The sequence below is a fragment of the Apteryx mantelli genome, chromosome 15 (assembly GCF_036417845.1).
Source record: "Apteryx mantelli isolate bAptMan1 chromosome 15, bAptMan1.hap1, whole genome shotgun sequence".
Classification (NCBI taxonomy): Eukaryota; Metazoa; Chordata; class Aves; order Apterygiformes; family Apterygidae; genus Apteryx; species Apteryx mantelli.
In genome coordinates this window covers 24156282-24181276 of record NC_089992.1, presented here as the reverse complement: position 1 = coordinate 24181276, position 24995 = coordinate 24156282, and the positions used below count along the sequence as shown (strand labels likewise).

The 24995-nt window shown below is 61.8% G+C and overlaps 1 protein-coding gene and 1 long non-coding RNA gene across 3 annotated transcripts; both read right to left on the bottom strand.

The window, feature by feature from the left end:
• Nucleotides 1-465: 465 nt before the first annotated feature.
• On the bottom strand, nucleotides 466-23091 carry INSYN1 (inhibitory synaptic factor 1). The gene is made up of 2 exons (XM_067305572.1): nucleotides 22612-23091; nucleotides 466-1225 (listed from the first exon to the last, which is right to left on the bottom strand). The coding sequence occupies exons 1-2, from the start codon at nucleotides 22792-22794 to the stop codon at nucleotides 530-532; spliced, it is 879 nt and encodes a 292-aa protein (XP_067161673.1). The 5' UTR covers nucleotides 22795-23091; the 3' UTR covers nucleotides 466-529.
• A 92-nt stretch (nucleotides 23092-23183) lies between these two features.
• On the bottom strand, nucleotides 23184-24525 carry LOC136993430 (uncharacterized). 2 transcript variants are annotated; one of them, XR_010885733.1, is made up of 3 exons: nucleotides 24455-24525; nucleotides 23940-24118; nucleotides 23184-23617 (listed from the first exon to the last, which is right to left on the bottom strand). It is a non-coding gene; the product is annotated as an uncharacterized lncRNA (long non-coding RNA). The 2 variants fall into 2 exon arrangements; XR_010885732.1 differs by having other exon boundaries at nucleotides 23940-24115; nucleotides 24455-24519.
• Between the last annotated feature and the right edge of the window lie 470 nt (nucleotides 24526-24995).

The following is a 24995-nucleotide window of genomic DNA, read 5'->3' as shown; positions in this document are numbered from 1 at the left end:
GCTTTTCCCACCCGGTATTTCTCCGGCGAGTGCTCGCGGGGGGCACTCGCTGCCCGGATTTGGGGTTGGCAGGCTCGGGGCATCGCCGGGGCCCCGCGACGGCCGCGCTCGGTGGCCCGTGCGCCCCCCGGGCTGGCCACGCGCCCGTCCCCGGGTCCCCGGGGCGCACCCCGCCTCGCTGGCTCGGCCCTCCGCGGGCTCGCCTCTCTCGGGGCCCGCGTATATACTTATAATATAGCTCCGCTATTTTGATTTTGATGCCGTTTGTTAGGTACGGTTTATTGAGATCTGAATCTTCCGTCCACAAAACAGTTGAAAATTCCCTGAGCCTCGAAAAAGACGGTTAGGTAGTTGGACGTTTTTCCTCGTTGCCACCTTTGCACGTTGTGTTTATTATCAGTTATTGATTTATTTAAATATATATATATATATATTTATAATTCTGTCCCTCCCCAGGCCCCCGGCCCACCCCGGCCCCCCGCCCTTGGCTCCAGCCCACCCGGGGCCGCGGCGGCGACGGCGGTGGGGGTCAGTTCTTGTTTTTGATTTTCTGCTTGGCCGGGACGTAAGGCAGCGCCGTTTGGGTGCTTTTGTCGGCCACGGTCTGCGTGCCGCTGCTCCTGGTGGGCGGCCGCCGGCGGGGCGCCAGCAGGGCCGGGTGGGCGGCGGGCGGCCCGGCCGGCACCTTGCGGGGCTCCGCGGTGCCCGGCGGCGGCGGCGGCGGCGGCGAGGGGGTGGCGGCGGCGCCGTCCCTGTCGTCGTTGTCGTCGCAGCAGAGCGCGTGGTAGAGCACCTTGTCGCTGAAGCGGACGCGCTCGCGGGTGCCGGGCGGCCGGGGGTGCGGAGCGCGGGGGCCGGGCGCCGCGCCGAAGGCCTCCTCGCTGGACGAGTCGGGCGTCCCGCCGCGGGGGCCGTTGGCCAGCGGCGCGCCGCCGTTCATCAGCCGGTAGTCGGGCGGGCGGCCCGGCGGCGGCGGCGGCGGCGGCTCGGGGCCGTCGCCTGAGTCCGAGGGGGTGGAGGCCTCCAGGAAGGAGCAGAACTCCCAGCTGTCGGAGAGGATGTCGGAGGCGAGCAGGTCCAGCTGGCCCAGCTCCGCGCCGCCGCCGCCGCCGCCGCCGCCGCCCTTCTCGCTGCTCGACGTGCTGCTCGCCGTCGCCGTGGTCCAGTCGTCCGGCTCCAGCTCGAACTCGAAATCCGACGTCAGCCGGTCGATCTGGCTCACCACCTGCGGGGCGGACAGGGCGGGCAGCGCGGGCGGGCGGGTGGGCGGGCGGCCCCGGCCCCCTGCGCCCGCCCCGGGGGCTCCCGACACCCCGCTCCGCCGGCCGTGCACCCCTCTGTCACCGGCCCGGGGGCGCCGAGTCCGGCTCGCCAGCACCCCGTGGCCGCCACCCGTGAGATGAGCTGGGAGGGTCTCAGCCCCGCTCTCAGCGGAGCCAGGTAGGGCGACTCTCGGCAGGGAGGAGAAGCCGGGAGCTGCTCCGGGGATCCCCCAGCAGGAACCGAGGGGAGGAGGCAGCTCAGTCCCAAATCCTCTCTCCCTGGCACGGGCCGCCCAGCAGCTGCTTATGCCATTACTAAGCACCGGAGCCCGGGGGATAGGGAGCGGGTTGGACCCGCAGCGCCCGTCTCTCCCCGCCGGTGCTCCTGTGCTGCCGGGCGCGCGTCCCCTGAGACGGGGCTGCCGTCCGAGCGTGCCGGCGGCGTGCCCCGTCCCCATGTCCCTGCGCGTCTCGACCTCCAGCCGGGCCTGCTGCAGTGCCGCGACAAGCGCTGCCGAGGGAGCCGGACGCCCCGCGCAGCGCGGACCGCGGCGGGGACACGCGCTGGCGCGGGGCGGGCCGGGAGCACGCCGCGGCAGTCGCTTCTCGGGCATGAATAAAACAAGCCCTTAAAAATTTAACACAATAGACCGTCATGTCCTAGTTCCCGTTCCAGCTCGCGCGGAGCCTGGCGGCTCGCGGTTCCGAGGCCGCTGCAGGAATAAAAAGCAGAGCCCCCGGCTACTCGCTCGGCCCGCGGCCGAGAGCAGGCGCCCGGGAGCTCGAGCTCCACCCCAGCGAGGGCTGTTTTCCGTAGGTCCTTGCTGGCGAGGACAGGCGGACGTGCCGGGGTACAGCTGGGCCTCAGGGCGACCAGGCAGCCTCAGCGCCCGTGGTGGGCCCCCAGCGAGCGCCAGCGCGGAGCCGAGCGTGACCATCAGGAGCTGCAGGTTGGCCACCCCTATGTCCAGGGGTCGCCCAGAGCCTCCCAAGGCCCGGAAGCGAACCAGCCGGCCCGTGCCTGGGCTTCCTGCCCTCCCTCCGCTCGTCGGGCAACGCTTAACTCCTTGCGCAAGCTCTCTGGATACCCAGGACCGCTGCAAACCGCCTGAGCAGATGGCCACGAAGCGCTGCCCAAGGCCCTGGAGGCACCTCAGGGGCTACAGATGGTGGAAGAGGCCTGCGTGCCCCAAGAGAAGGCGGCAGCACGCCTGCCCAGGTGGAGAAATAGGTTAAAGAGGGGCTAGATGTAAAGCGTGGACGTGCTCCTGATCGCTGGGTCGGGCAGCCAGTGCTACGCCCCCCTCGCCGAGTGCCTAGCCGTGGCACTGGGTGCAGGTGCCCCATTTCTCCCGCCCCACAGCTCCCCCCAAGTGGCTCCTCGCGCACCTTCACTGGGGGTGGCCCTCTCTCAGACACGGGGCTCTGGGAATGGCGCTGTCCTGCAGTCTCCTGGGGTCCGGGTCCATGGCCATAGCTGCCTACAAGCACGAGGAGACCCAACTCGGTAGGAAGGGACAGAAGTTTTGGTGCAGTGACTTCACCCGTGAAGCACACCAGCTCCTGTGATGGGTGAACGTGGCAGCATGGCCTTGCCCAGAGGAAGTCTGGGTGGCTCACCAGGACGTTTGCCACCACAGAAGGGACTGGGAAATATGTGTCTATTACAAGCCTTGGTCAGCTGTCCTGGACAGAGGTTCAGTCAGAGAGAACCAAGAGGTCACTTTTCTGTGAAGGCTCAAGTCAGGGCCTTGGTCTTCGCCAGACATCTTGATTTGATGGAGAACAAACTCTGCTCAGATTTGCTGAGATGTTCAGTTGTTGTTCACGATTACATTAGCTGTCATTCTGCTAATGCTGTGATGTGTTCTTGAATATCACTTTTAAGGTCAAGATATTTGCTTTTATAGGATAATTGTGCATTTATTTTTGGAGTCAGGACTATAGATCAGAACAAAGTGAAATCTGGAAGAAAGTTATAGTCCCCGGATTTGGTATTCGCTCAGCACCTTCAGGGAAGGTAGGTGTTTGGGGGGGCTTTCTAAAGTAACAGGGTCATCGCCATTTGGACATCCCCCTTCAATTCTTTTGTTTACATAAAAGCCGTTTTCTGAATGACATGAGACATGTTGATCATGGAAAGTGTGGTTTCTGGAGATCAGAAGTTGTTTGCTAAAAATTTTCAACTGGCGTCATGAGTCCCTAAAGATGTTGTTAGCTACTGCAGTATCAGTCTGAAGGGTATGATCAGAAGCAGATGCCAAGCTTGGAACAGGGTTTTTCCCTTCACAAATACAGATCAAGTTGTTGAACTTTCATAGCACTTATCTCATGAACACCTGCACATCCTCCAGTTAATTAAAGCAAGATATTTGTTTTGATCACGACTTGATTTAGACTGCTTTCGCTAACAAGAGGGCCCGCTCTCTCCTGGCAAACATGAGCAGGGCACCAGTAGAAGACCTTGACAAGTAGTCTCATGGCTTTTAATTCTGATTCAAAGAACGGGGGTCCTGCTTCCAGATTAGAGAACCATAAAGCTGTTCAGAAGCAAGTTGTCAGCCACCTCAGAGCCACCGCTGGGCGTTTCACAAGGATCAAGGGACCTTCGTGGACCAGCGATGTGAGTCTCACTACTCCCCCGTGATTTTGGCATGATGCATAGCAAAAACCCACTTGGAGACAAGCTAGTTGAACCACACCTGCCCGAACCGAACTGGGAGGGATGATGCTGATGCTGAGCGTGATGGGGGTAAATGCAGAACAAGCTAACGGACACCGTCAGCTCAGTGTGGGCAGGCTGTAACTGCAGAAGATGGCCCCTGAGCTCAAGTTTGCAGGACAACTGAACCTTTTCCCACCAGGATGTGCTGCTGGATCTTCCCGCTGGACCAGCAGTGGCCGGGTCAGGGATGGAGCAGGGCGCTGAGCGCTGAGTGAGGAGCGAGGCAGGCAGCATTACCTCCCAATCTGCTCTCATCTCCAGCAGTGGGAGAAGATGGGATGCAGGGGGACCTGGGCAAGCCAGATCCCAGCCCCAGGCTTGCTCGGCTCCCTGGCGATGGGGGCAAATCGCTGCACTCCCGCTGTGCCGTGCGCACGGAGACACGGCGCCGCGCCGGCACGCGGGAGCACAGCGAGGAGCTCGGGCACCACGGCTCCGTGCGGCGGGGACGGCCGAACGGGCAGAGCCGGGCGGGGGAGAGGCGGCACAGGCGCGGCGGGCTGCAGCGGGAGGACGAGGGGGCTCGCAAGGCGCCGAGCAGATGGTCGGACAGCTGGGTCGCCTTCCCGGCTCAGCCCGAGGCCCTGCGCGGACCTGAGCGACTCCTCCGTGCATCCGCTCCCCTGCCCACGAAACGGGGGGGGGGGGCAGAAGCGCTCCCGGCCCTCTGCCCGCACCCGGCCGGGGCAGGGCTGTCCCGGTGCCTCGGCTGGGCAGCACCCGGCGCCGCGGCGAGCCCGCGGGCGGTCGGCTCTGCAGGGCTCCGATCCACCACCCTCGACTTCACCCCCCCCGCCTAGCGCACCCGACGCACCCTCGGCGGACGAGGGCTTTCAGGCCAGATCTGCCAGGCCCCGAGCACAGCCGGGGACTAATCCTGCCCAGGCTCACGCAGGGGCTGAGCAATACCCCCCCTCCCCGTTTCCACCCAAGCACCCGCTGGCGTTACGTCTGCGCCGAGCCTTGCCTTCGCTTTGCCTCCGGGTGAAGCGTGTTATTTCTTGGCTGATATTTCCGTACGGCTCCGTGTGCGCGCGTGCGTCTGTGTGTGCGTGTGTGCGTGTGTGTGTGTGTGTGTGTGCGTGTGTGTGTGGCATTTCTCTTATGTGGGAGGCAGCACACGAAGCGAAAATTAAAATCAGCAGCACTTTTAAGTGCATATTTTTGGCAGGGTGGCTGGATTTCCTGCCCCCCCCTCCGCGCTCGCCTCTCCGGGGGAGCTGGCAGAGGGCCCGCGCCCTCCTTGCCGAGAGCACCGCCAGCCTGGCGGGGGGCCGAGGCAGATGGGGTGGGGGGGCCGAGCCCCAGGCTCGCACCCCGTCAGCCTTGGGCAGGGGGGGGACACACATCGCCCCTGTGCAGACCGGACGGCAGCAGCGGCAACGGGCTGGTCGCCTCGCGGCTGCGCTCAATGCTGCCCCGGCTCCTCGCAAAGCGGCTGCCAGATGGACGCCCCTCTCCAACCCCGTAAAGGCAGAGTCGGCATCGCGGCTTGGGGAGCAAAGGGATTTGCCTGCCGTAACGGCACGGCAGTGGAGATGAGGACCCAGGAGTGCTGGCACTCGCCCTCGCTTGCACCCACTTGTGCGCCCGGTGCCGCATTCTGCATTTCACCCCGGCATGGGCGTCTGCGTGCGCAAGCACCTCAGGCTCGCTTCGATGCCGGCGTTTTACCCTGCAAACTCTGAACAACAGCAGGCACGGTGGTGCTGTGGCCCCCTCGTTGGCCAGGAGTGCTTTGGGGAGAGTTTGCCCGGATTCTGTCAAAGTGAGGCGACACCTTGGACTTTTGATCGGGTAAGAACCTCTGCCCTGAACACGGGCACTTTTGGTGGGCACATTGCTTGTGGCAATCCCTCCATCCAGCCAGGAGTTTGCTGGATGGACACAAGGACAGGTTATGCTCAGGAATGGATGCTTGGCTGCCTGCAATTAAGCACGGATGTCTTGGCCCAGTGTTGCAGTGACTGAATCGTCCACCCCCCCCCCCCAACTTCTCCTTTGCAATCCCATAGTTGCTTGGGGCCTCCTTTCCAGGGTTGAACCTTTCCCAACATAAAGGGAAGCAAAGCTATAAAGGGAAAAGCTTGTTAGCAGGAGGCCCATTAAGGACACCAGCTCCCCAAGCCCCGGCTCAGCGTCAGGGTGGTCACTTCGGAGGAGCCCAGCAGCTCCCCGGCTCCCTGGGTCCTCCCACGGGATGCCGTGTCCTCCTCCCGGCTAAATCCAGCTCCACATCTCGCACCGCTGCCCTGAGATTATTTTTGCTACAGCTACTCCCCAGCCCTCCCTGAACACCCATCATTTGGTAGCAAAAAAGCACTTTTGCTGGCATTTTTCAGGCAGTTTCTCTGAGCACAAATGTTTTGCTTGTTAGTTTTCATTACTGCCTTTCTCTTCCCTTCCTTCTCCTTCCCCTGCTCTTTCCTAGCTCCTTCTTTCCTGGTGGAAATAAACCATGAGTTTTCCAATTGGAAAGAAAGGAAGGACAGAAGGAGGGACCCAAAGATGGGAAAAAGGAAGGAAAGAAGGAAGGATGGAAGGAAGGATGGATGGGTGGAAGGAAGGATGGAAGGAAGAATGGAAGAAAGCAAGGAAGGAAGGACTAAAGGAAAGAAGTAAGGATGGAAGGAAGGAAGGACTGAAGGAAAGAAGGAAGGAAGGATGGAAGGAAGGAAGAACTGAAGGAAGGAAGTACTGAACTTGGACCTGCAAAGGGCAAAGCCAAAGCAACGTTCACAGCAGCCGATCGCGGCAGAAATGAGCCCTGCTGACCGCAGGCAGGACCCGTCGCAGCACAGCTCTCCCGCTGCCCTTGGCCGCGGGCAGCCGGGGCTCTGCCTCCTGCCCTGCCGCTGCCCTCCCTAAATGCTCCTCCTTCCCTGCCCTCCCTGAGGCTCCCAGCAGAGGCTGGCGAACGTCCCCTCTTTGCAAGCGGGGTGTCCCTTGGCCCCAGGGCAGAGGGGTAGCCGCACTGCTGGACCCACTCTTGCTTGCTTGCCCTGACGCTCAGCTCCTCCATGTGTCCCCTTGGGGTGCTGTGCCAGCACCTCACCTCCAGCCTCGGGCAGAGCAGGTCCTGCCCTGGCCATAGCAAGGGCAAATCCACACTGGCGTGGTCCCTATTTCCAGCAAATAGGGCGGGGGAGGGAGGGGAGCTCCCTTCACTCCCCCCTTGGCCACCCCAGTCCCTGGCAGGGAAGGATGCCCTGCCCCAGCTGCTCCTACACAAAATCCCGGTGACGTGGTACGGATACGCTCGGGAAAAAAAAAACAATCCTAGGCTGCAGTTTTTCTTGACCTTGATGAGAGCACCGGGCTGGCACATGCGGTGAGCAGGTGGTGTGGGCTGCTGGCTTGCTGCTGCGTTCCTGCCATGGCGCCTGGGCCACCAGCGGAGCCAGCTGCCAGCCTGGCCGGTGTCCCTGAGCGGTGCAGATGGGGAGGGCAGCACTTGGGGCATCCAGGAGTTGCTCGGGTTTGTCTCACCAGGAAAATCCAGGCCAAGGTGCCAAGGACTGCTGTCTAGGAGCATGTTGGCCAGTAACACTGCGGCAATATAAGGGGTAGGACAACATCTTTCCAGGGAAGAAGGGGCGCAACCTTGCCAGGATCAAGTTCTGGTTGGAAATTAGAGGAGCACTCCAACCATCAGGCCCTAAGCACTCAGAGAGGAGGAGCAAAGCCCCTTTTTGGAGATGCCGGGGGCTGTCAGGGCCCTGAGGGCACTAGCACGCATTAATGGCCCTGACCAGCCCCACCTGGGACCTCCACCCACCTCCTGCCCAGGGGCCCAGGAGCCCATTTAAGCTCAGGTGGGGCCTCATTTGCCTTTCTGAGCTCTGCTGTGGGGTGCCTGTTTCTGCCCTTGTGTCCTGGATGGACCTTGGACCTGTGCTGTAAGTAGCTCATCTCCTGGATGGACCCCTTGGATGTATGTGTAGTCTTTTCTACAGCCCTGTCTCCTGGATGGACTGTGGGCCTATGTCATAGCCTTGTCTCCAGCCCTGTCTCCTGGATGGACCTCAGCCCTGCATTGCAAGTAGCTTGTCTCAAGTTCTGTCTCTGGTCCTGTCTCCTGGGTGGCCTGCAGACCTGGTTCATCGCTTGCTGCATCTGGGGCTGTTGATAGACCCTGTGGCTGGTCCCTCCTGGCTCATCCCCCTTGAGGGCAGCCCTGCTCTTGCTGCTCTCGGACGGGGCCACCATGCGACAGTGGAAAGTGTGTGTGTGTAAGTACACACATGCTTTACCTAAGCTTTTCTCCCTCTCCCATTGACTTGGATTTTCTCTTTTTTGCCTGTTTGACCCTTGTCTGCACAAGCAGCCCAGGAAGGGCTGGCAGGGGTTAATTGGTCCTTCGCTAGAAGGTGTCTCACAGTAATGCTTTGGCTTTGAAGGCTGCTGTCAGCCAAGTGGGACCCCTGTTTGAGCCTCCCAGCCAGCAGACACTGTGTGACCCCAGCATCTGCAAGAAACTTTCCAAGTTAGAAAAGACAATTGCTTCTGTTCCCATTGCCCAGCCATCCCTCTTCCCCCATCCCCCTTTTTTTCCCTTTGAGGGAGAAGGGGAGAAACTTGAGAAAAAGGGGTGGGGGGGAAGAGCATGTGACCTCTTCTCTTGCAGTGACAAAAAGGAATTGGGAAAACGGAGAAACGAGCTGTCCCTGGGAAACACCCAGCTATTATTATTTTTTAATAAGGCAGAAAATGGTTTCACCGAAACCCTCGGCTAAAATGAGATCACCTCCGTTTTGGGAAGGCTCTGCCCCAGTTGCTTCTCAGACCAGCAATTACAGCACCAGGTTCAGGAGAAACTTCTCCCAGCGCTTTACCCCTGGACCTCCAAAATCCAGCGAGTTGAATCCGGCAGGTCCCTCCCTCCCAGCAGCAATGGGGGATTTTTTTCCTACCCCCCCCTTAATTAAAAGGGTCGGGGCTGAGGGCTCTCAGCGTGTCAGCGCGTGTTCCCAGGGGCACTGGCTGGAGGCTGGGATTTGGGCTTTGTGGCGCAGGGACAAAGCACGTCTCCCCATCTCCTTCCCCACCGCCAGCTCCCGTGCGAGCCACCGGCACCTGTGCTCCTCCCTGTCCCCACAGCGGCACGTGGGGATGAGTGTCACATCAGCCGTGGCTCGCTCTGGGCTATTTTTAGGAGCGCTCTCCTGGCTCCTTCTATTTTAACCGGGTGGTGGTGGGGTATTAAGTACCTATGTGACACTTGGTACCTGCTGAGGCCTGGATTTAAATGTAAAGTAGGATTTGGTCTTTCCTCCCTGCTGTTCTCCTTCCCACGGCAGGGCAGACCGTCAGAGTCTTTCAGCAGAGATGATCATCGCTGGAGCCGGGGGAGCAGGGGACGGACGCCAGCCCCTCTCCCCTGCCTGGGCTGGGGGGTCTCCGGCGAGACCCCGGCGAAGGTCTCGCTGCCCGTGAAGGTAAGGGGTGGCTCTGTCACCTGCGAACGGAGAGGAGAGCCGGGCTGTCCCTGCATGTGCCACCGGGTGACCCCTGGGTGCCAAAAGGGCGATGCCCTCCTCTTCCCTCGCCTTTAGGCTTCACCTTGTTTGCAGCTACTTAGAGATCGGCTTAAATCCCGAAGTCTGACAGCTCCCAGCCTTTCTGATGTTTATCTCGCACCGTTTTGGCACTGTAATGCTCAACGCTGCTTTGAGCGGTTTTGCTCCCGCGAAGGCTGGGTGAGCGCAGAGGTGGTACTGCACCGTCTGCGCAGGGGACCGGGATCGCTCCATCCCCGGCGGAGCTGCGGGAGGGCTCGTCCCACCCTTGGTGGGGTAACTCTGCTCATCCCCCCCGCTTGCAAGCACGCAGTGGGCAATTCATCCTTGCCCTGAAAAGGGCAGGAAGGAGGAACCAGCCCGGCACTGCGATGTTATTTAGGCGAACGAAACCAATCTCCCCCAGCACCGAGCCTGGCGCAGCAGGAGGAAGAGCCGGTGCAAGGCAGAGCACGGGCGAAGGGACGGGACCGGGTGCCTGCGGACCCTGCCGTCGCTGGAGTGCTGCGGAGATGGCGCGAAGCAAAACTGCAGAGCTGCCCAGCCCGTCCCCACCCCGAAGACCAGAGCTTTCCTCCCCGCACGGGTCCCTAACAGCCCGTTTATTTCCAAGGATGGCCGTGGGGGTGACACCCTCCAGCTAAACCCCTTAATGCGAGTCGCTGCTTAGCTTCGTACTGAGCATCCGGCGAACTGCCCGCGCAGTGCTGGGGGAAGAGCGTGTCCTGCTGCTCGCAACAAGGGATGAAATGCCGTGGGGTCTGACCCCATCTTGGAGCACCTGGGCAGAACCTGTCCCTGCTCTGTGCCTCAGTTTCCCCCTCTGAGACTAGAGGCTTCTGTGAGTGCCAATTTTGGCAGCTACCGGAGACAGAAGATTACATGAGGGAGACCACAGAGGAGGAAGGATCCAGGCACGTGTCCCTTATCTGCCACCCCTGGTGACAGGCCTGGGAGAGATGAAGCTGAGGGTGAAGGATGGACCTGCAGGCCAGACCCAGATTCCCTGTCTGCCCAGCACAGGTTGGGAACCCAGGCATGGGAGGTTTCCCCCAGCTGCAGGAGAAAGGGGACCCGGTGTGGGAGAGCCCTCAGCCATGTCACGTGGGCGCTGGGGTCCTGGCCCAGGCTGGGGGGGGAGGTGGTGGGCCCATTTCGTGCACCCCCACCCAGGCTGCGGGAGTCTCTCGGCGGAGTGTCGGGAGCGACGGAGGGGGAGGACGTGATGCGAATGGAGTATGGGAGGTGCCTAGCTCGCTTCCTACAGCCTCTCCTCACTGCAGCAGCCAGCTCCTGCAACCCTTCCCCGGAGAAGGGAGAAACCACGGCTCTTTCTGCCTTTGCCTGCCTTCCTCAGGCTGCAGCCTGGAGGAAAAAGCCCCCGTGCCACCTTCTTCTGAAACCACGATGCTCCATTACCACCCTGTGAGAAACGCCTGAGCTGGCCCAGTTGGGACACGAGGTGGATCCAGTCATTTCCTGCTCGGCTTATGGGACTGAGTGACTGCATGGGACAACTCCTGGGGAAGGCAGGATGGAGCTGTGCAGCTGGGATTTCCCACCTGTTTCTGCAGCCTGACCACCTGGGAGATGCTGCTCTGAGGACCCTGGCTGGGCAGTGTGTCCACCCATGGGCACGGAGGGACCCCCAGAGAAAGCACTTCTCCGCAGGTTTCATCCTCATCTCGAGAGATCACCGTCAGTCCCAAAGCACAGGGTTTAATGTCTCTTTCTGCATTTTTGTTCCTGTCCACTGTGATCGTGTGGATCTCAGTAGTGCCCACACGTGGGCTGGAGCCCTGTGCGGGCTCCTTGCAGCAGCAAGTCCTGCGGCAGCATGTCCTGCTCTCTGACCAGATGTTACGTGTTTCAGTGAACCATCACAGCCACTGTGATGTAGCTGTCACCCTCCTCCTCCCGGAGAAAACTCTCTCCAGGACAGGGAAGGGCAGGTAACAAGCCTGGCAGTGTCCCAGGCCTGAAGAACTAACTTGCACCATTTAGCCCATCTGGGAGAGGTATTTTTGGGAACTGGGAGCCCTGCTGACACAGTGAGAAAAGCCATTGCATTGCTGGCTGGAACAGGCCAGCCTGGCCACAGCGCTGGCTTCCTCCATCCACCCCGCGTCCTTGTCCACACAGCAAGACCTGCAGAGGAGGCCATCGCCTTCTCCCCATCTCCATGACCATTGCCACAAGCCTGGCACCTGGTAATTACAAATGCCAGATACTTTTAACTTCATGCCCTTCCCTTTTGGCCACTCTGTGACCTACAATTCCATCACTGAGTTTTCAAGTAAACCTTTTCCCTTCTGTCTCAAGACCTTCATGAGAAGGTCTTTAAGCACCTGCTCACCCTGCCAGTGTGAGACCTAGGGTGGGCTCCCTGGGGGCTTGGGTATGGTCCCCACACCCTCAAACAGCACTGGGAGCCGGGAGGTTTTATGATAAAAGCCTGGATGTCCCAAATTGGCTACTTCCTTCCCCAGCTGGATACCTGGGTTGCTCCAGATGTTGAACAGCTGGAACATTTTCTTAATGAGAGTTTAAGTAATCAGCTCAGCTGTAAATCAGGCAGCTTCCACTTGGGTCTCTAGCTGTGAGTTAGGTTTGGTGGCTTGAATTTGGACATTTTGGCCACTCTCTTTCCTATTCACAGTCTAATTCTCTTCAAAACTCGAGAAGCCACTAGAGAGTCAGCGGACAATGCGGGAGGAAGAGATGGGACTTCAAAGGCTTCATCTGAATGGGCTGCATGGATTCATCAGCTCCAGTGAAGAGCCGTGCAGGTGGTAATTGATAATACGTATTGCTCTGACTACAGGAGAGGATGGGCTGCAGAAGGAGATGATCAAAAAGGGGCCGCTGCTCCACTGCCCTGCGAGGGCGGGAGGACGGGGTGCCGGGCACCTGCCGGCTGCCTGGGAATTCTTCAATGGCTTTTTTTTTTTTTGGCTGGAAAAATCATGGCTTGTTGAAACGTACTTTTTTCCATAGCAGTGTCTCCGTTTTGGTGGGGGCTTCACTTCGAAAATCAAGAGGGACTGCACTTCACACAGCGAGAGGCAGTGTCGGCAGTGCGCTGCTCACCAGAAAAGCTGGCAGATGGCGTGAGAATGGGCTGCAAACCAAGGACGGAGAGTCCAATTGCGTTTTCCCAACCCACAGCAAAACAACTATTCCCCCCCCCCGCCAGACTGGGGACTCTTCCTTTAGAAGACATTGCAATAAAATGCAGGGGAGCCGTGCAGGTTTCCTGGCCTCAGCACAGGGCAGTGCCGGGAGCGTTGGGTTGGGAGCTCAGGTGGTGGCTGCACCTTCTCCCACGCGGCTCTGATCTCGGGGACATTGGTTGTACAAAAAGTCCAATGTAGGGCACCCCAGACCTGAAGTCCAGGTGTGCTGAGTGCCTGTAGGGTGCCTCCAGGCCTGCCAGCTGCTCTCGGGGATTTCAGATGGTCCTTTCAGGAACTGGAGCATCTCAAATGCACATCCCCATCTGTCAAAAGGGGCACGCGATGCTCCCCACCACCGTGCAAAAAGAGAAAAGCTCGCTCGTGCTGGGGGCAGAGGGAAGAGCGGTTTCTGCGGGCCGTTCCCCAGGCAGCTCACACGACTGCTTCCCGTGCTGGCCCTGATCTGCCTCGCTGTGGGCCGAGCACGGAGGGAGCTGCAATGGGCCCACGTGGCCCAGGCAGAAAACCCCATTCCCAAGGCAATGCCACCGGGCACGGCGCCTTCAAGTCAGCCCCAAGGCGCCTGGCACCGTTTCCTCGAAAACCAGCTCCTACCTCGCTCCTCTGCTGGGAAAATAGCAACTTCAGCCACCCCTGAAAGCCCCCCTGCAACCGAGCAGCCAAACTTTTCCAGCGAAGGGGCCTTCCCACGTTGCCCAAAACGCTTTCCAGAGAAGGTAAGGTGAGTAAATATTTAATAGCGAATAAATGATTAATCAGAGCTCGCTTGCAAGCAAGCCAAGGAAAGCAGGGTTACAGGGGCCTCTCTCCCTGAGCCAACACGTATAAATGATTGTGCCCTGTTGTCTGTTCCCGTGCACCACAGACCTCTAGATCATTTGCCGTATCATCAGCCGCTAAATAGTTGAAAATCATCACATAGCTCTCTAAAATGTGTTATTAGAATAATAAGCTGCCTTCTTCCCGTGAACTTTTCAAAGCATTTGCGGCTAATCACCTATTGATTACAACATTATTAAGGTATTTATCATAATGGTAGCATTTTCGGATCTTCCTTCCACCAAAGACCTTGAGACAGCGCTGAAAACGGTAGCTGGGGAACCTCCCGGAGCCGCTTTACCACGCGTGGAGACCTGGCGGATCCTGCTGCTGCTCCGGTGCCTGGTGGTACCCGGGGGATGCTGGGGTGAGACAGCGCCCGTCCCCGCAGCATGGAGGTGTAGGGGGATTGAGAGGCTGTATCCAGACCGCTAACGTATTACGCAGGGGGATAAAGATGGGTCGGGTTATTTCCTTTAGTCCCCTCCAAATATTTCCCGCGGTTGGTTTCCCGCGCCGGTCAAACCGATGCCCCGGGGATGGGAAGGGGCTCGGGCCTGGCAGTGCCTTCGCCTGGCTCACCGGGAGGATGGTGGGGAGCTCCCGGTGTTTTTTCCTATGCGGGGCATGACCCTTTCCCCCACGTGTGGGGCCCGGGCCAGGCCGGCAGGCGGGAGGGGAGCGGGAGGCAGCCGGGGTGCGAACGGCTCGGCGGAAGCGCCTCCAGTCCCTGCCTCCTGCGTGATTGTACTTCCAGTGTGCGATTTCAGTCAAAGATTTAATAATCATTTTCCCCGCACATAATACAGCCCTGTCTTGGAGTGCTGGGGAATAATTATATACACAAAAGGCAAGCGAGAGGGAGGGGGAGAGGAGAGTGGGAGAAAAGAAAACTGGTAAAACATCATCCTGAATAAAATGGACATGTAAAACAACCCCGGAGATTTACCGGCATTCAGACGGGAATCGCTCTCAGCAGAGGGTGCCGGGGGAGCGGGAGGGGATTAAAGCGGACTCCTGGGTGGGAGGTCCCCCGCGAAGCAGCTCTGGTCCCAAACCGCGCGGTCGCCTGCTGTCTCGGGGCCGGCGGAGCTAGCCGGGTGCCGGCGAGCAGCGGGGACGAGGCTCGGGGGCCCAGGAGAGCTGGGCGCTGCTCCCGACGTGCAGCTTCCCCGGGGCCGGGCCCGTTTCCCGGCCGGAGCCCAGCGCACCTCCCTGGCCGGAGTATCCTGCAATCCAAGTTATCCACTACAAGCCGAGGCTGCGACTCAAAATTGCTGCTGAAGCAGGGATGGACCAAAAAAATGCCTTATCTGAGCCAGAGCTGGCTGCGCGAGGAGCTGGTGAACGGTGGCAGAGCAGGAATTACCCTGGCGTAAAAGCACTCATGCCTGCACAGCGTTTTTGTTGGCGTGTTTTTGTTTTTTGTTGTTGTTGGGTTTTTTTGCAAAGGTAAAGCCAAAGCCCGTGTGGTTAAGGGAGACTGGTCTGTCCCCTGCGGACCTGCAAAGCCATCAGCCACCCCATGGTGAGGAGTCACCCAGATCCTCCCGCCAGGGCTTTGCAAAATCTCCAGGAAGCAGAAGGATACCAAGGGCCCCTGACCATTGCTTGGGGGAGGTTTTTAGGCTCCACGGGCGGGATTTGGGGTTGGATGTGCTTAGCAACTGTCAATCATGGGGATCCGCTACTGCACGGGACACCCCACCAAACACACCAGCAAAGCCCCAGACAGAGGAGAAAGCTGCACAAACGGACACGTTCAAAGTCCCGTGGTGGCCTCGCTTGCCTCGCGCCCAGCGTTCAGCCTGCCGTGACAACTCCAAGAGCTGAGCTTTGCTGCGTGCTACCACCCGAGGCTATACCGTGCAGCCAGGGGTCTTTCTGGATATCAGGCACCTGCAAACCACAAAAGCAAATGCAGCTTTGGCCTCCCCCCTTCTTGGCAACTCTTGATGGCCCTGATGACCAGATAACCCCCCCAAAAAACACAAAAAGCTTAGAGATGGTTTGGAACAGCACTAGGATAATTCAGTTGTTGCGGAAGACCTTAATGCACCTTGCCATGGAGCAGCCAGGACCTGGGCCAGCCCAGGGCAGGATGTCCCTCCACCCTTCCCAGGGCCTGGGGGTGTTTTCTGCACTTGCTGCTCTTTTCGCCACCCAGGTGTCTGCAGGAGACCTCCCCGGGCAGGCGAGCAGAGTGCTGTGCTTGCAGCAGGACCAGGTGGCTGCCGCAGTGCAGCTCGTCCGCCGAGTGCTTCCTGGGGGCTCCTAAATCCCATGGGAAACCTGGCAGCCCCTCGTGTTCATCTGATCAGGTAAATCAGATGGGAGGCTCTGTCCCTCTCCCCCCACCGAGCACTGGTGTCTCTTGCCATCGCCCAAGCCCCCAGCCTGCTCGCTCGGCCGTGGTGCTACGCCGTGGCTTTCCAGCAGCCTCGGCCCCTGTGGTCTTTGATGATTGCCACCGCTCTGATTTCTCGCTGCAGCTGACCCCAGAGCTCCCAGGAGAAGAGGACCATGCAGGTACCGACTGGACACACTCTTAATAGCCCTTTTCCAAGGGCCATTTCCTAAAACTTTTGATAAAAAGCAACCTGGGCAAAACAATAAACAAAGAGTTGCAAGTCTCAGGGCCCTGAAGGTGCTAACAGTCATTAATGGCCCTGACCAGCCCCACCTGGGACCCCCACCCACCCCCTGCCCATGGCCCAGGAGACCATTTAGCTCAGCCTGGGGCTTCAGCCTCTGCCTGGGATGTGCTGCAGGGGTGCCTGTTCCCAGCCCTGTCCCTGCACCCTGGCTGGACCTTGGATCAGTGCTGCAGGTAGGTCCTCTCCTGGATAGGCTCTCAGATGTTCATGGTAGCTTGTTCCCTGGCCTGTCTTTAGCCCCATCTCCTTTTACTCCTTGCTGGACTCCCTGGATGGCCCTAGTTCATCGCTTGCCGTGTCAATGGACCTGCTACCAGCACCTGGCTCTGCCCACTGTGCACAGACCCTATGGGCCTGTGCCCTGCCGGGGAGGGGGCTGCCTTGGCTCCTCTCCGGCAGGGAGCTGCCGGCCCTTGCTCCGTCAGCAGGCAGGGTGCCTGTGCTCTCCCGCCTGCCTTACTTCAGTGCCTGAGAGATAGGAGCACCAATGGATGTGCTGCTGCTAGCTGGGAATCCCCCCCCAGGAATGTTAATACCGTCTTTCCATCCAACTGCTTGTTTCCAGGAAGCTGCTAGAAACCTGAGACCTCTCCCTCTCTGTCCAGCTTGGCTGACACCACCTTTGGGGTTCAGAAGCTGGCACGGGACACCCCATGGGGCTGGGACACCTGAATGCAGAGATACTGATGGTCCCACAACCTTCCTGTGCTATCTCCACAACACACTGCTGATGTGTGGGCACAGTCCTCCTCCGCAACGTGGATTTTGAGGTGGCCTCATCTCCCAAAACACAAAGGCTTCACAGCAAAACCAGCAGCGCCAATCGTGCATTTTCTCCTTAGCAGGCAGACAGGAGGCATCTCCCGGCTGCCTGGGACCCACGGCTCAATACCCAGCCTGGTGCAGAACGACACACACTGCAGTCTCCAAAATCCAGCCCTGCCTTGCGCTCGTCACAGAAACCCCCAGGCCCGTCAGCAGCAGGCAGAAGCGGCTCTGGCTCGAGGGAGCTCGATCTTGCTTTCAGCTGGGCAGAGGGAGGCGACTCCAGCCAAAGAAGAGAATCGCTGAGTGCGAGCTAGAGAAACACAGGTGCTTATTTTTTCTTTCACTGGGCTAATTTCCTAGAGCTTACAATTTGCCATCCGGTGTCTACCATATACTTTTCTGGGTGGGCTTGGAAGAGATTTCCACATAACTCGCTCGCATGCGCTCACGCTCTGATCAATTCACAAAACAAGGAGCTGAATTTCCAAAGCCTCTAAAACCCAATGCCCGCTCGGTACTGGGAGGGACAGAGAAAACCGGATCTCTGCGTGCCTGGGATGCTGCAAGGTGATTCCTTCAGTTTGCTAATTCCTTCCTGTGCTTTGGTCTGCAACGACCAAATCTGCAGCACCAAAACGGTAAGTCTTTCCGGCTGCAGACGACTGTTTGCATGACACTCCCGTGTTCCCAAAGCACCCTGGTAGTGCCCCAGGAGGGAGTTTCCCTGGGCTTGCCTTGCTGTGGTGTTTTTTTGGAGTCACTGGGCCCCAAAAGCCATTGGTGCTCGGACCGCAGCCACCTGCACAGAGAGCATTTGTGCCGCTGCATGGTGTTTCCAGCGCCTGCTGTTGCACCGAGTTTTATACAGCACTGTATGAATTCAATTGCCATGATTGTTTTTGCCATGAAGTTTTATGGGAGCACTGCAGAAGTTGCTTAGAACAGTTAAACTTTAGGACCCCTCTCCAGTGAAGCCCTGGTGGCCAGGCTCAAGGTCACCTTGGCTGAGTAGCTCTGTGCTACAAGGGACTCCTCTTGGGCAGCTACAGCTGGACAGAGACAGCTTGGGCCATCGCTGGTGTCCAGGGATGATGCCATGGGCCAAAGTCCCCTCTGGACTATACCACTTCATGGCACCTCACGGAGAAGCCACCTCGTGAGGCAGGGCTGAGCTCGGCCCCTTGGCTTGCACGCTGCCAGCTCTCCACAGATGCCCTTTCCCAGCAGTTGGGTAGCATTCCCACGGAGCTGGGGCAGAGCGGGGCGCACGATGGTGGTCTGTAGCCCAAAGAAGCATTCAGCAGAGGCTGAGCAGGCTCCACCAGCCTGGAGGCACTGAAGCGTGAGAACCTGCTGGGCCCAGCTCAGCTCTACGACCCTCCAGTGCTCCTCTTCCTTGGGTCTGGCACAGCTGCCAGAGCCTCTTACCCCAAAGATGTCACCGGGGGACTCCAAGAGCTGCCTCCCCTGCGTCCTCGGGCCACCTCTTCCCTCTGCTCCGAGACGTGCCGGTAGACGGGCCGCCTGGGCGAACCGCAGCGCCAGCAGGAAGCACGCCGGAGCTCCCCGGCAGGGACGGCTCCTGCCGCCGCCACGGGGCTGGCTCGCAACTTGCACCCACCCCCAGAGCTGGCAGGGTTTTTGGCAGAAGTACAGCAACACACCCAGTCTGCCTCCTCCCACCCGCGACCGTGAGAGCTGAGTCAGTGTTGGGGCTGCAGGCGGGCGCGAGGCGCCCCTCTCCCTCTCCTCTCCCAGCTAAGACGGGGACCCGGCGTGCCCCGGATGGCGCGCCAGGAGGGTTTGGGCAGCCGAGCTGCGCCGAGGACGCGGCACAGGGGCCCGAGGGCTTTCCAGCCCCAGCAGATGGATGGAGACCCCGGCTCGCTCCGCTGACGCGCGGCGGGAAGGAGGGAGGCCCGTGAGACCTGAACGAGTGACGGGAAGGACAAGCCGCAAACCGGTGGCGAAGCCGGCAGCCAAACCCAGCTCACCCGGGGCACGCGAGGCCAGATCAGCCTGGCTCCGCGGGCTTGTTACTTAAAACACCCTCCTGGCTGGGTGTCCGTGACCCCACCAGGCGCCAGCATGCCATCTGAGACGGGGCTGGAAGTCGGACGGGGCAGCGAGCTGCAAGAAATCGCCTTCGAAACGGAGCAGGAAAGCAAAAGCTGACTTGCCAGGTATTTCCCATCCCAGCACCCTTTGAGCCCGCTGCAGGCTGGAGGGGGAACCCAGAAACCAGACCTGGGCACCCTGTGTCGTCCCCCCCCATCTGGAAAACCCTCTCTGCGCCTCACTTTCATCAGCAGAAGAGCTTGCTGCAAGCACAGGCCTGTGCAGCACCGTGCACTGCAGGAGTGCAGTCTAACGGGGCTCCGCTGCCACCGGAACAACTGCGATGCAGTTACAGGACAGGACTCTTGGGCAAGGACAGCGCGGATGGGGCGAGCTCAGCAAGGGTTAAACCCTGGACCGCAGGCTCCTACTGAACTTGCTGTCTTGGTTCAAGCAGGTGTTGCTTTGCTGGGGGTCCTGCGGTGGGAGACCGAGCTCCCTTCTGCAGAAGGCGCAGCACTGACGTGCCAGCGCTCAATCTCGCTCGCAAAATGGAAAGCGAGAGACTTGTCCAACACCATCCGCCAGGTCTCCCTTATCCCTCGCCATGCTCTGCAGGAGAGATGATCGTATGAGCATAATGGTCCCATCTGGCCTTAAAAATCTATGGCCCTATATGCAAGGGACATTAAAGTGGGCATAAATTACCTTCGCTCCATTTTAAAGGCCTCTTTACGCCCTTGGAGCGGTGTGAAGGGAGCTCGGGCTAGATGGAAAATAGCTCTGCCTTCTGATTTCTTTATTTTTTCTATTATTTTTTAATCCTTCAAAGATTTGCTGAAGAGGCTCTGGGTTCCCTCATCGATATTACAAGAGTCCGGGGCCTTTTTGGTTTATTTAATGGGGTTTGTTTTTTGCTGGAGGACAAGAGGAAACCTTGGGCTCTGCCAGAGCCGGGTCAAGTCCTTGCAGGCACTGCTGGGGAGACACAGCTCCCTCATCCAGGCAGCCCTGGGGTTTCCGGGGCACAGCGGGATCCTGCCCGCAGCTGACTTTCCCGGAGCGGTGGCCTCCCTCCAACGCCAGGGATGAAGTGCAGCCATCCCCAAGGACACGCTGCGTCCCTCGGGGGACACCGGGGCACTTCAGGCCAGGAGATGTCACCTCCGGCTCGTGGGCGTTGCTCCCGGCGGCGCTGGGAGTCTCGCCGAAGACCCGGCCCTTATTGCGGCAGCTCCCCCGGGACCCCCGCCATGGCCGAGGGTGCGGCGGATTTTGGGGATCCCACGAGCCCGGCTCGCTAACGCAGCCTAACGGGCGCTGCTCGCTCTGAAGTCGCGCTGCTCCCTATCGAGCCGGGCGCTTTCCACCCCGCGGGCTCCCCGGCGCCTTGCAGCAGCCTCCCCTGACGCTCCAGGGCCGCGGCACGGCGCGACGGCTGGGTCGGCGCATGGGTGCGAGGAAGCAATCGAAGGCGGAGGGCAGTGGACCCGGAGCGGGGTCCTCCAGCCCTGCACCTTCCCCCGAGTCCTCTCCCACTGCGTTGACCTCACTGCTTTCCATCGCTTCCAGGCACCGAAGCATCTGCAGGGCAAACGGGGGAGAAGGGGATGATAAAACCCCCACGCCGGGAGGCTTGGGAGGACCCCGCCAACCTGACGCATGCAACCTTGGCCAGAGCATCTCTCCTGGTGTCTCTGCCTCTGGAGCAGCCACTGCTGCCTGGTGTCTCCTGGCCCCTTCCTGCATGAATACAGCCTCTTGCTGAGCATCGCCGAGGGGTAAGTAAGGCTTTGCCCCGGAGATGCCCATGCAAACGTTTGCTTCACCTGCATCCCCTTGCCGGGCTGGTAAAGCTCTGCATCCCCTCCAGGGCTCTACCGGAAAGACCCTGGGTAGCGGGCTCCTCCGCTCCGGCTGCCGGTGGGGTCGGGGTGCTGGGCCCCGGCCCGGCTTCCCACCCGCCTGCACACTGGCGCACAACGGGCAAGATGCCAGGAAGCCCCGGAGCGCTCCCGCAATGTGGGCCGCTTCCCGCAGAGAGGTGATGCTTCACACGGCTCCGGAAATAACCTGCGCACGTTTGGCTCAGTCCGTGCATCTGGTGCACATACGCGTACGCGCACACGCGCCCCGCTGCCAAAAGCAAGCTGTCAAGTTCTGCTCAAGGCTACCGAGCGGCTGCCGTTCACGGCTTGTGCAGAAGCATCCGAAATCATCAGTCACGTCCGGGTCCCCTTCTCCCCCCGGCTTCGGAGACTTGTGGCCCAAGCTTTGAGCCACAACAGCATTAAATTACCAAGCAAACAAATGTTGTTGTGCTTCTGCAGCGGCAGGAAACTCCAGCCACGCTTCTGTGTATGTGTGTGTATATATATATTTATACACAAAATATTTTTATATATTTTCGTTCTAAGAGGAAGCAGCAGAAATGCATCCCGACAGCCAAACTATAGGACAGCTACTCACTTTTTTGCATTACGGTAAACATCCATGCATGCCCCCTGCTCCGGGCACTGCCACCAGCCTGCAGCCCCCCTGCAAACCCGGCTCCCTGCACGCGCTCCCGGGCGGCTTTGGCCGGAGGGAGCGAGAAGGGCGCTCCTGCGGCGTGACCGTGGGGTCCGGGCAAAGAGGGGAATCACCGGGTCGGGGAGCTGGGGTGGCACCACCTGGTTAGAGACCTTCTCCGCAGTACTCAGCATCTCGGAGGCTACGCAGATTCCCGCTCGCGTCCGACGGCACACCTCAGCACCCGGATGCCAGCCTTTTCGGGTGCCCTCTGCAACACCACGGAGGGTGGGCTCCCTCCGAGGCCGCGCGACACCCAGCTGCCTTCGGCCAAGCAGGCCCTCCCAGGCCACCGGCACGGGGGACCCGTCGCCCCCACCCACCTCCCTGGTTTCAGCAGGGGCACGGCAAACACCCCCAAAGCCCCCAGCACAGCGCGGGCCCCGCCATGAGACTACGCGTTCGGCACAAACACAGGCGGCACCGGGGGGATGTTTGCTGGGGCCAATTCCGCGACCCAGGGTGCCCCTTCCAGCGCCAGCACCCGCTGGGTGCTCGACCCAGCGCCTTCCGCCGAGCGGCCCGGCCGCGGGCAAACCAAGCGGCTGCTTGGAGTCAAGGTCAACGAGCGGTTTTGCACGCTGTGGCCTTTCCCCATTTTTGGAAATTGCATGCTGCAAAACAGCCAGGCGGTGCCACCCTGCCGACTCCAGGTCGCTCGCAGCCGGCGCTGCACCGCTGCCTCAGCTGACCCCGCGTCGGACGGAGCTCTGCAGCCCCCAGCCCGGCCCTGGAGGCAGACGCGTCCCGGGCACGGCAGGGGCACCGGGCGCCTCGCAGACCCGGGTGAAGGGCTCGCTCGGGCGCGGAGGAGAGCGGGGAGCGGGGCCGCGTCACCTGCAGGGTGTGCAATTGCCCGCGCACCCCGTGCTGGCTGATGACATACCGGCTGCTCGGAGGGGAACGCGACCTGCCAGCGCGCCCCATGCACGCACACCGGATCCCCCCTGGGGACGTGGCATCGAGCGTTGCCCCTGCCCCCTTCTCCCCCCCCCCCCCCCGGGGCCGGCTCCCCCCAGCCCCGGGCTCTCCTACCTCCCGGAGCTCCTTGGCCACCTCCTTGAGCTCCTGCAAGATGCCTTCCAGTTGCCCGATCACCATTTTCATGCGGCTCCGGATGCGCTCCCTCTCGCAGTTGCTCTTGCTGCTGCTACAGTTGCTGCCGCTGCTGCTGGGGTCTCCGCTGGGCTGCCTGTCCTGGGAGGTGCGGGAGTTCATCCTTCCCTACCGGCCTCGGCTCGCCGCCACAACGCCTCTGTCCATCCTGCTCCCCCCTAGTCTGGTGGCCTGGCGTCCGCGGAGCCCCTCTCGCCCGGGGAGCTTTCACCATCTTAACGCCCCCCTGCCTCCGAGGAAGCGGCAGCCGCACGCTCGCCTCCCCTCGCCGCGACCGAGGCCGCCCCGGCGCGGAGCGGGGCAGCGCGGGGGCGCCGGGGCCGGCGGAGGAAGGCTGCTCCGGGCGCTGCCTTGCGCCGCGGGCCCCGCTGCACCATGCGGAGCCGGCGCGGCGGCGGCGGCGGCGGGCTCGGCGGTGGCGGCGGCGGCGGCGGAGCCGGGCTCGGCGGTGGCGGCGGCGGTGGCGGTGGCGGCGGGCGGGCGGGCGGGCGGGCGGCTCTCAGCCGCGGGCCGTGCGGAGGCGCGGGGCGGCCATGGGGCGGGCGGCGGGCGGCAGCGCGGGGCCGGCGGAGCGCTGGCTCGCTGCACGGGGCTGCACCTGCCTGCGGCGGCGGCGGCGTCCCGAGGAGGAGGAGGAGGAGGAAGAGTCCCTCGGATGTCCCGGGAAGCCAAAAATCCAGCGCCTCACTCCTTCGCTCCTCCGCGACGCCGGGGGCTCGGCGCCGGGTGCCGGTGCCGGTGCCGGTGCGTGCGAGGACCCGCTGCCGCCGCTCGCGCTGGGCCGCTGCTCCAGCGCTGCCGGCTCCTCCGCCGGGGGGCGGCGCGGGGGCCGCGGGGGGGGCTGGCGCCCGTCGCCTCTCCTTGCCCCGGGCACGGGGGCCCTCCGAGCCGGGCGCGCGCGTCCTGGGGCGCCCAGGGCCCCCTCCTGCAGGGACAGACAGACAGACAGACAGACAGCGTGCGGGAGCCATCCCTTCGGGAGCTGGAAAGCCGGAGCGGGGGGGGGGCTTGTTCCCTCCCGCCTTGCCCCGATGGCAGCCCCGCTGTGAGGCCAGGCCACCGACAGCTCCCGGGGACACCCCCCCCCCCCCCCCGATTTGGGCAGCCCCTCCAGCTGCGGGGTGCAGGATCAGGTCCTGCCCCGCCCCCCCCCCCCCCGCATCTGAGCCCTGGAGGCAGCGGGGTCTCCCGGAGCCAGATGGACAGATGGATGGACGCACAGACAGACAAGCAGCCCAGGAACTTACCGGCACAGCGGCGAGCAGGCAGCCAGATCCTCCTTTTCCCCCGTGCCTGGCTCCAGTCCAAGCTCTTCCTTGTATCTTTTTTTTTTTTTTTCCTTACTTCCTCCCCCTCCTCCTCTTCCTCCTCCCTCCGGGCTCTTGCGTGGCACAAGCGGCGTCCGGGGGCCACCTTCCCTCGGCTGCTGTCAGATGGGGGGAGACGTTAGCAGAGGTGCCAGCCTTCCCCGCGGTGAGGGGGGGGGGGAGGCCCCCAGGGCCCCCCCGGCTCTGCCCGCCGGAGCGGGGCCGGGGAGGCGACCGGGCGCATCGCACCCCCAGCGCTGCCGCGGGTTCGAGCCCCGGCCCCGCCTCGGCGGGTGGCAAACGCCCCCCGCCCCAACCCCCCCCCCCCCGCCCCAAAACCCTGATCCCTTCCCCGCAGCGGAAGAGCGGGGAAGCCCCAACGGGGGGCAGCCTGCGCATCCCCCCCCCCCGGCCCCGCAGCCTCCCCCGCGCCGCGCCGCTCCGCGGGCACCGACCGGCGGCGGCGGTGGCTCAGCGCTGGCCGCCCCCTGGGCGCCGGGCGGGCGGCGGCGGCGGGCGGGCGGCGCCCGGCGCCCCGGGCAGAGCCATGGGGCGGGCGGAGCGCGGCGGAGGGCGCCCGGCCCGGCGCGGCGCGGCCGCAGCCTCCCGGCTCCCCGCGGCTCCGGCGCGGCGCGGCGCGGCTCGCCCCGGCGGCGCCTGTGTCAGCGAAAGGGGCCGAGCCTGCGCCGGGCGGGGGGTGTTTAAAGGGGCCGGGAGCCCCTTTCCGCGGGGGGCCGGCGGCGCCCCGGGAAACTGAGGCAGAGCCGCCGCCGCCGCCCTGGGGGCTGGGGGGGGGGGGGGCCGTGCCTCAGTTTCCCCACCGCACCCCGTTGGGCTCCTTAGGGCTGGCTCCATCCCGCCCCGAGCGCTGCCTCCGGCTGGTTGTCCCCGTGGAGGGGACAGCGGGGCTCAGCCCCCCCCCCCCCCGGCCTGCTCCCCACACCCGGCTCGGGGCCTCCACCCAGGCCCCGCGGCCCCGCTTGGCAAGGGCAAAAT

Excerpts from the sequence above, each read along its gene's own strand:
- INSYN1 (XM_067305572.1), bottom strand. The coding sequence starts at position 22,794 with ATGAACTCCCGCACCTCCCAGGACAGGCAGCCCAGCGGAGACCCCAGC. Across the intron at positions 1,226-22,611 it reads TGGCCAAGGAGCTCCGGGAG|GTGGTGAGCCAGATCGACCG; the intron begins GTAGGAGAGCCC and ends TCCGCCCCGCAG.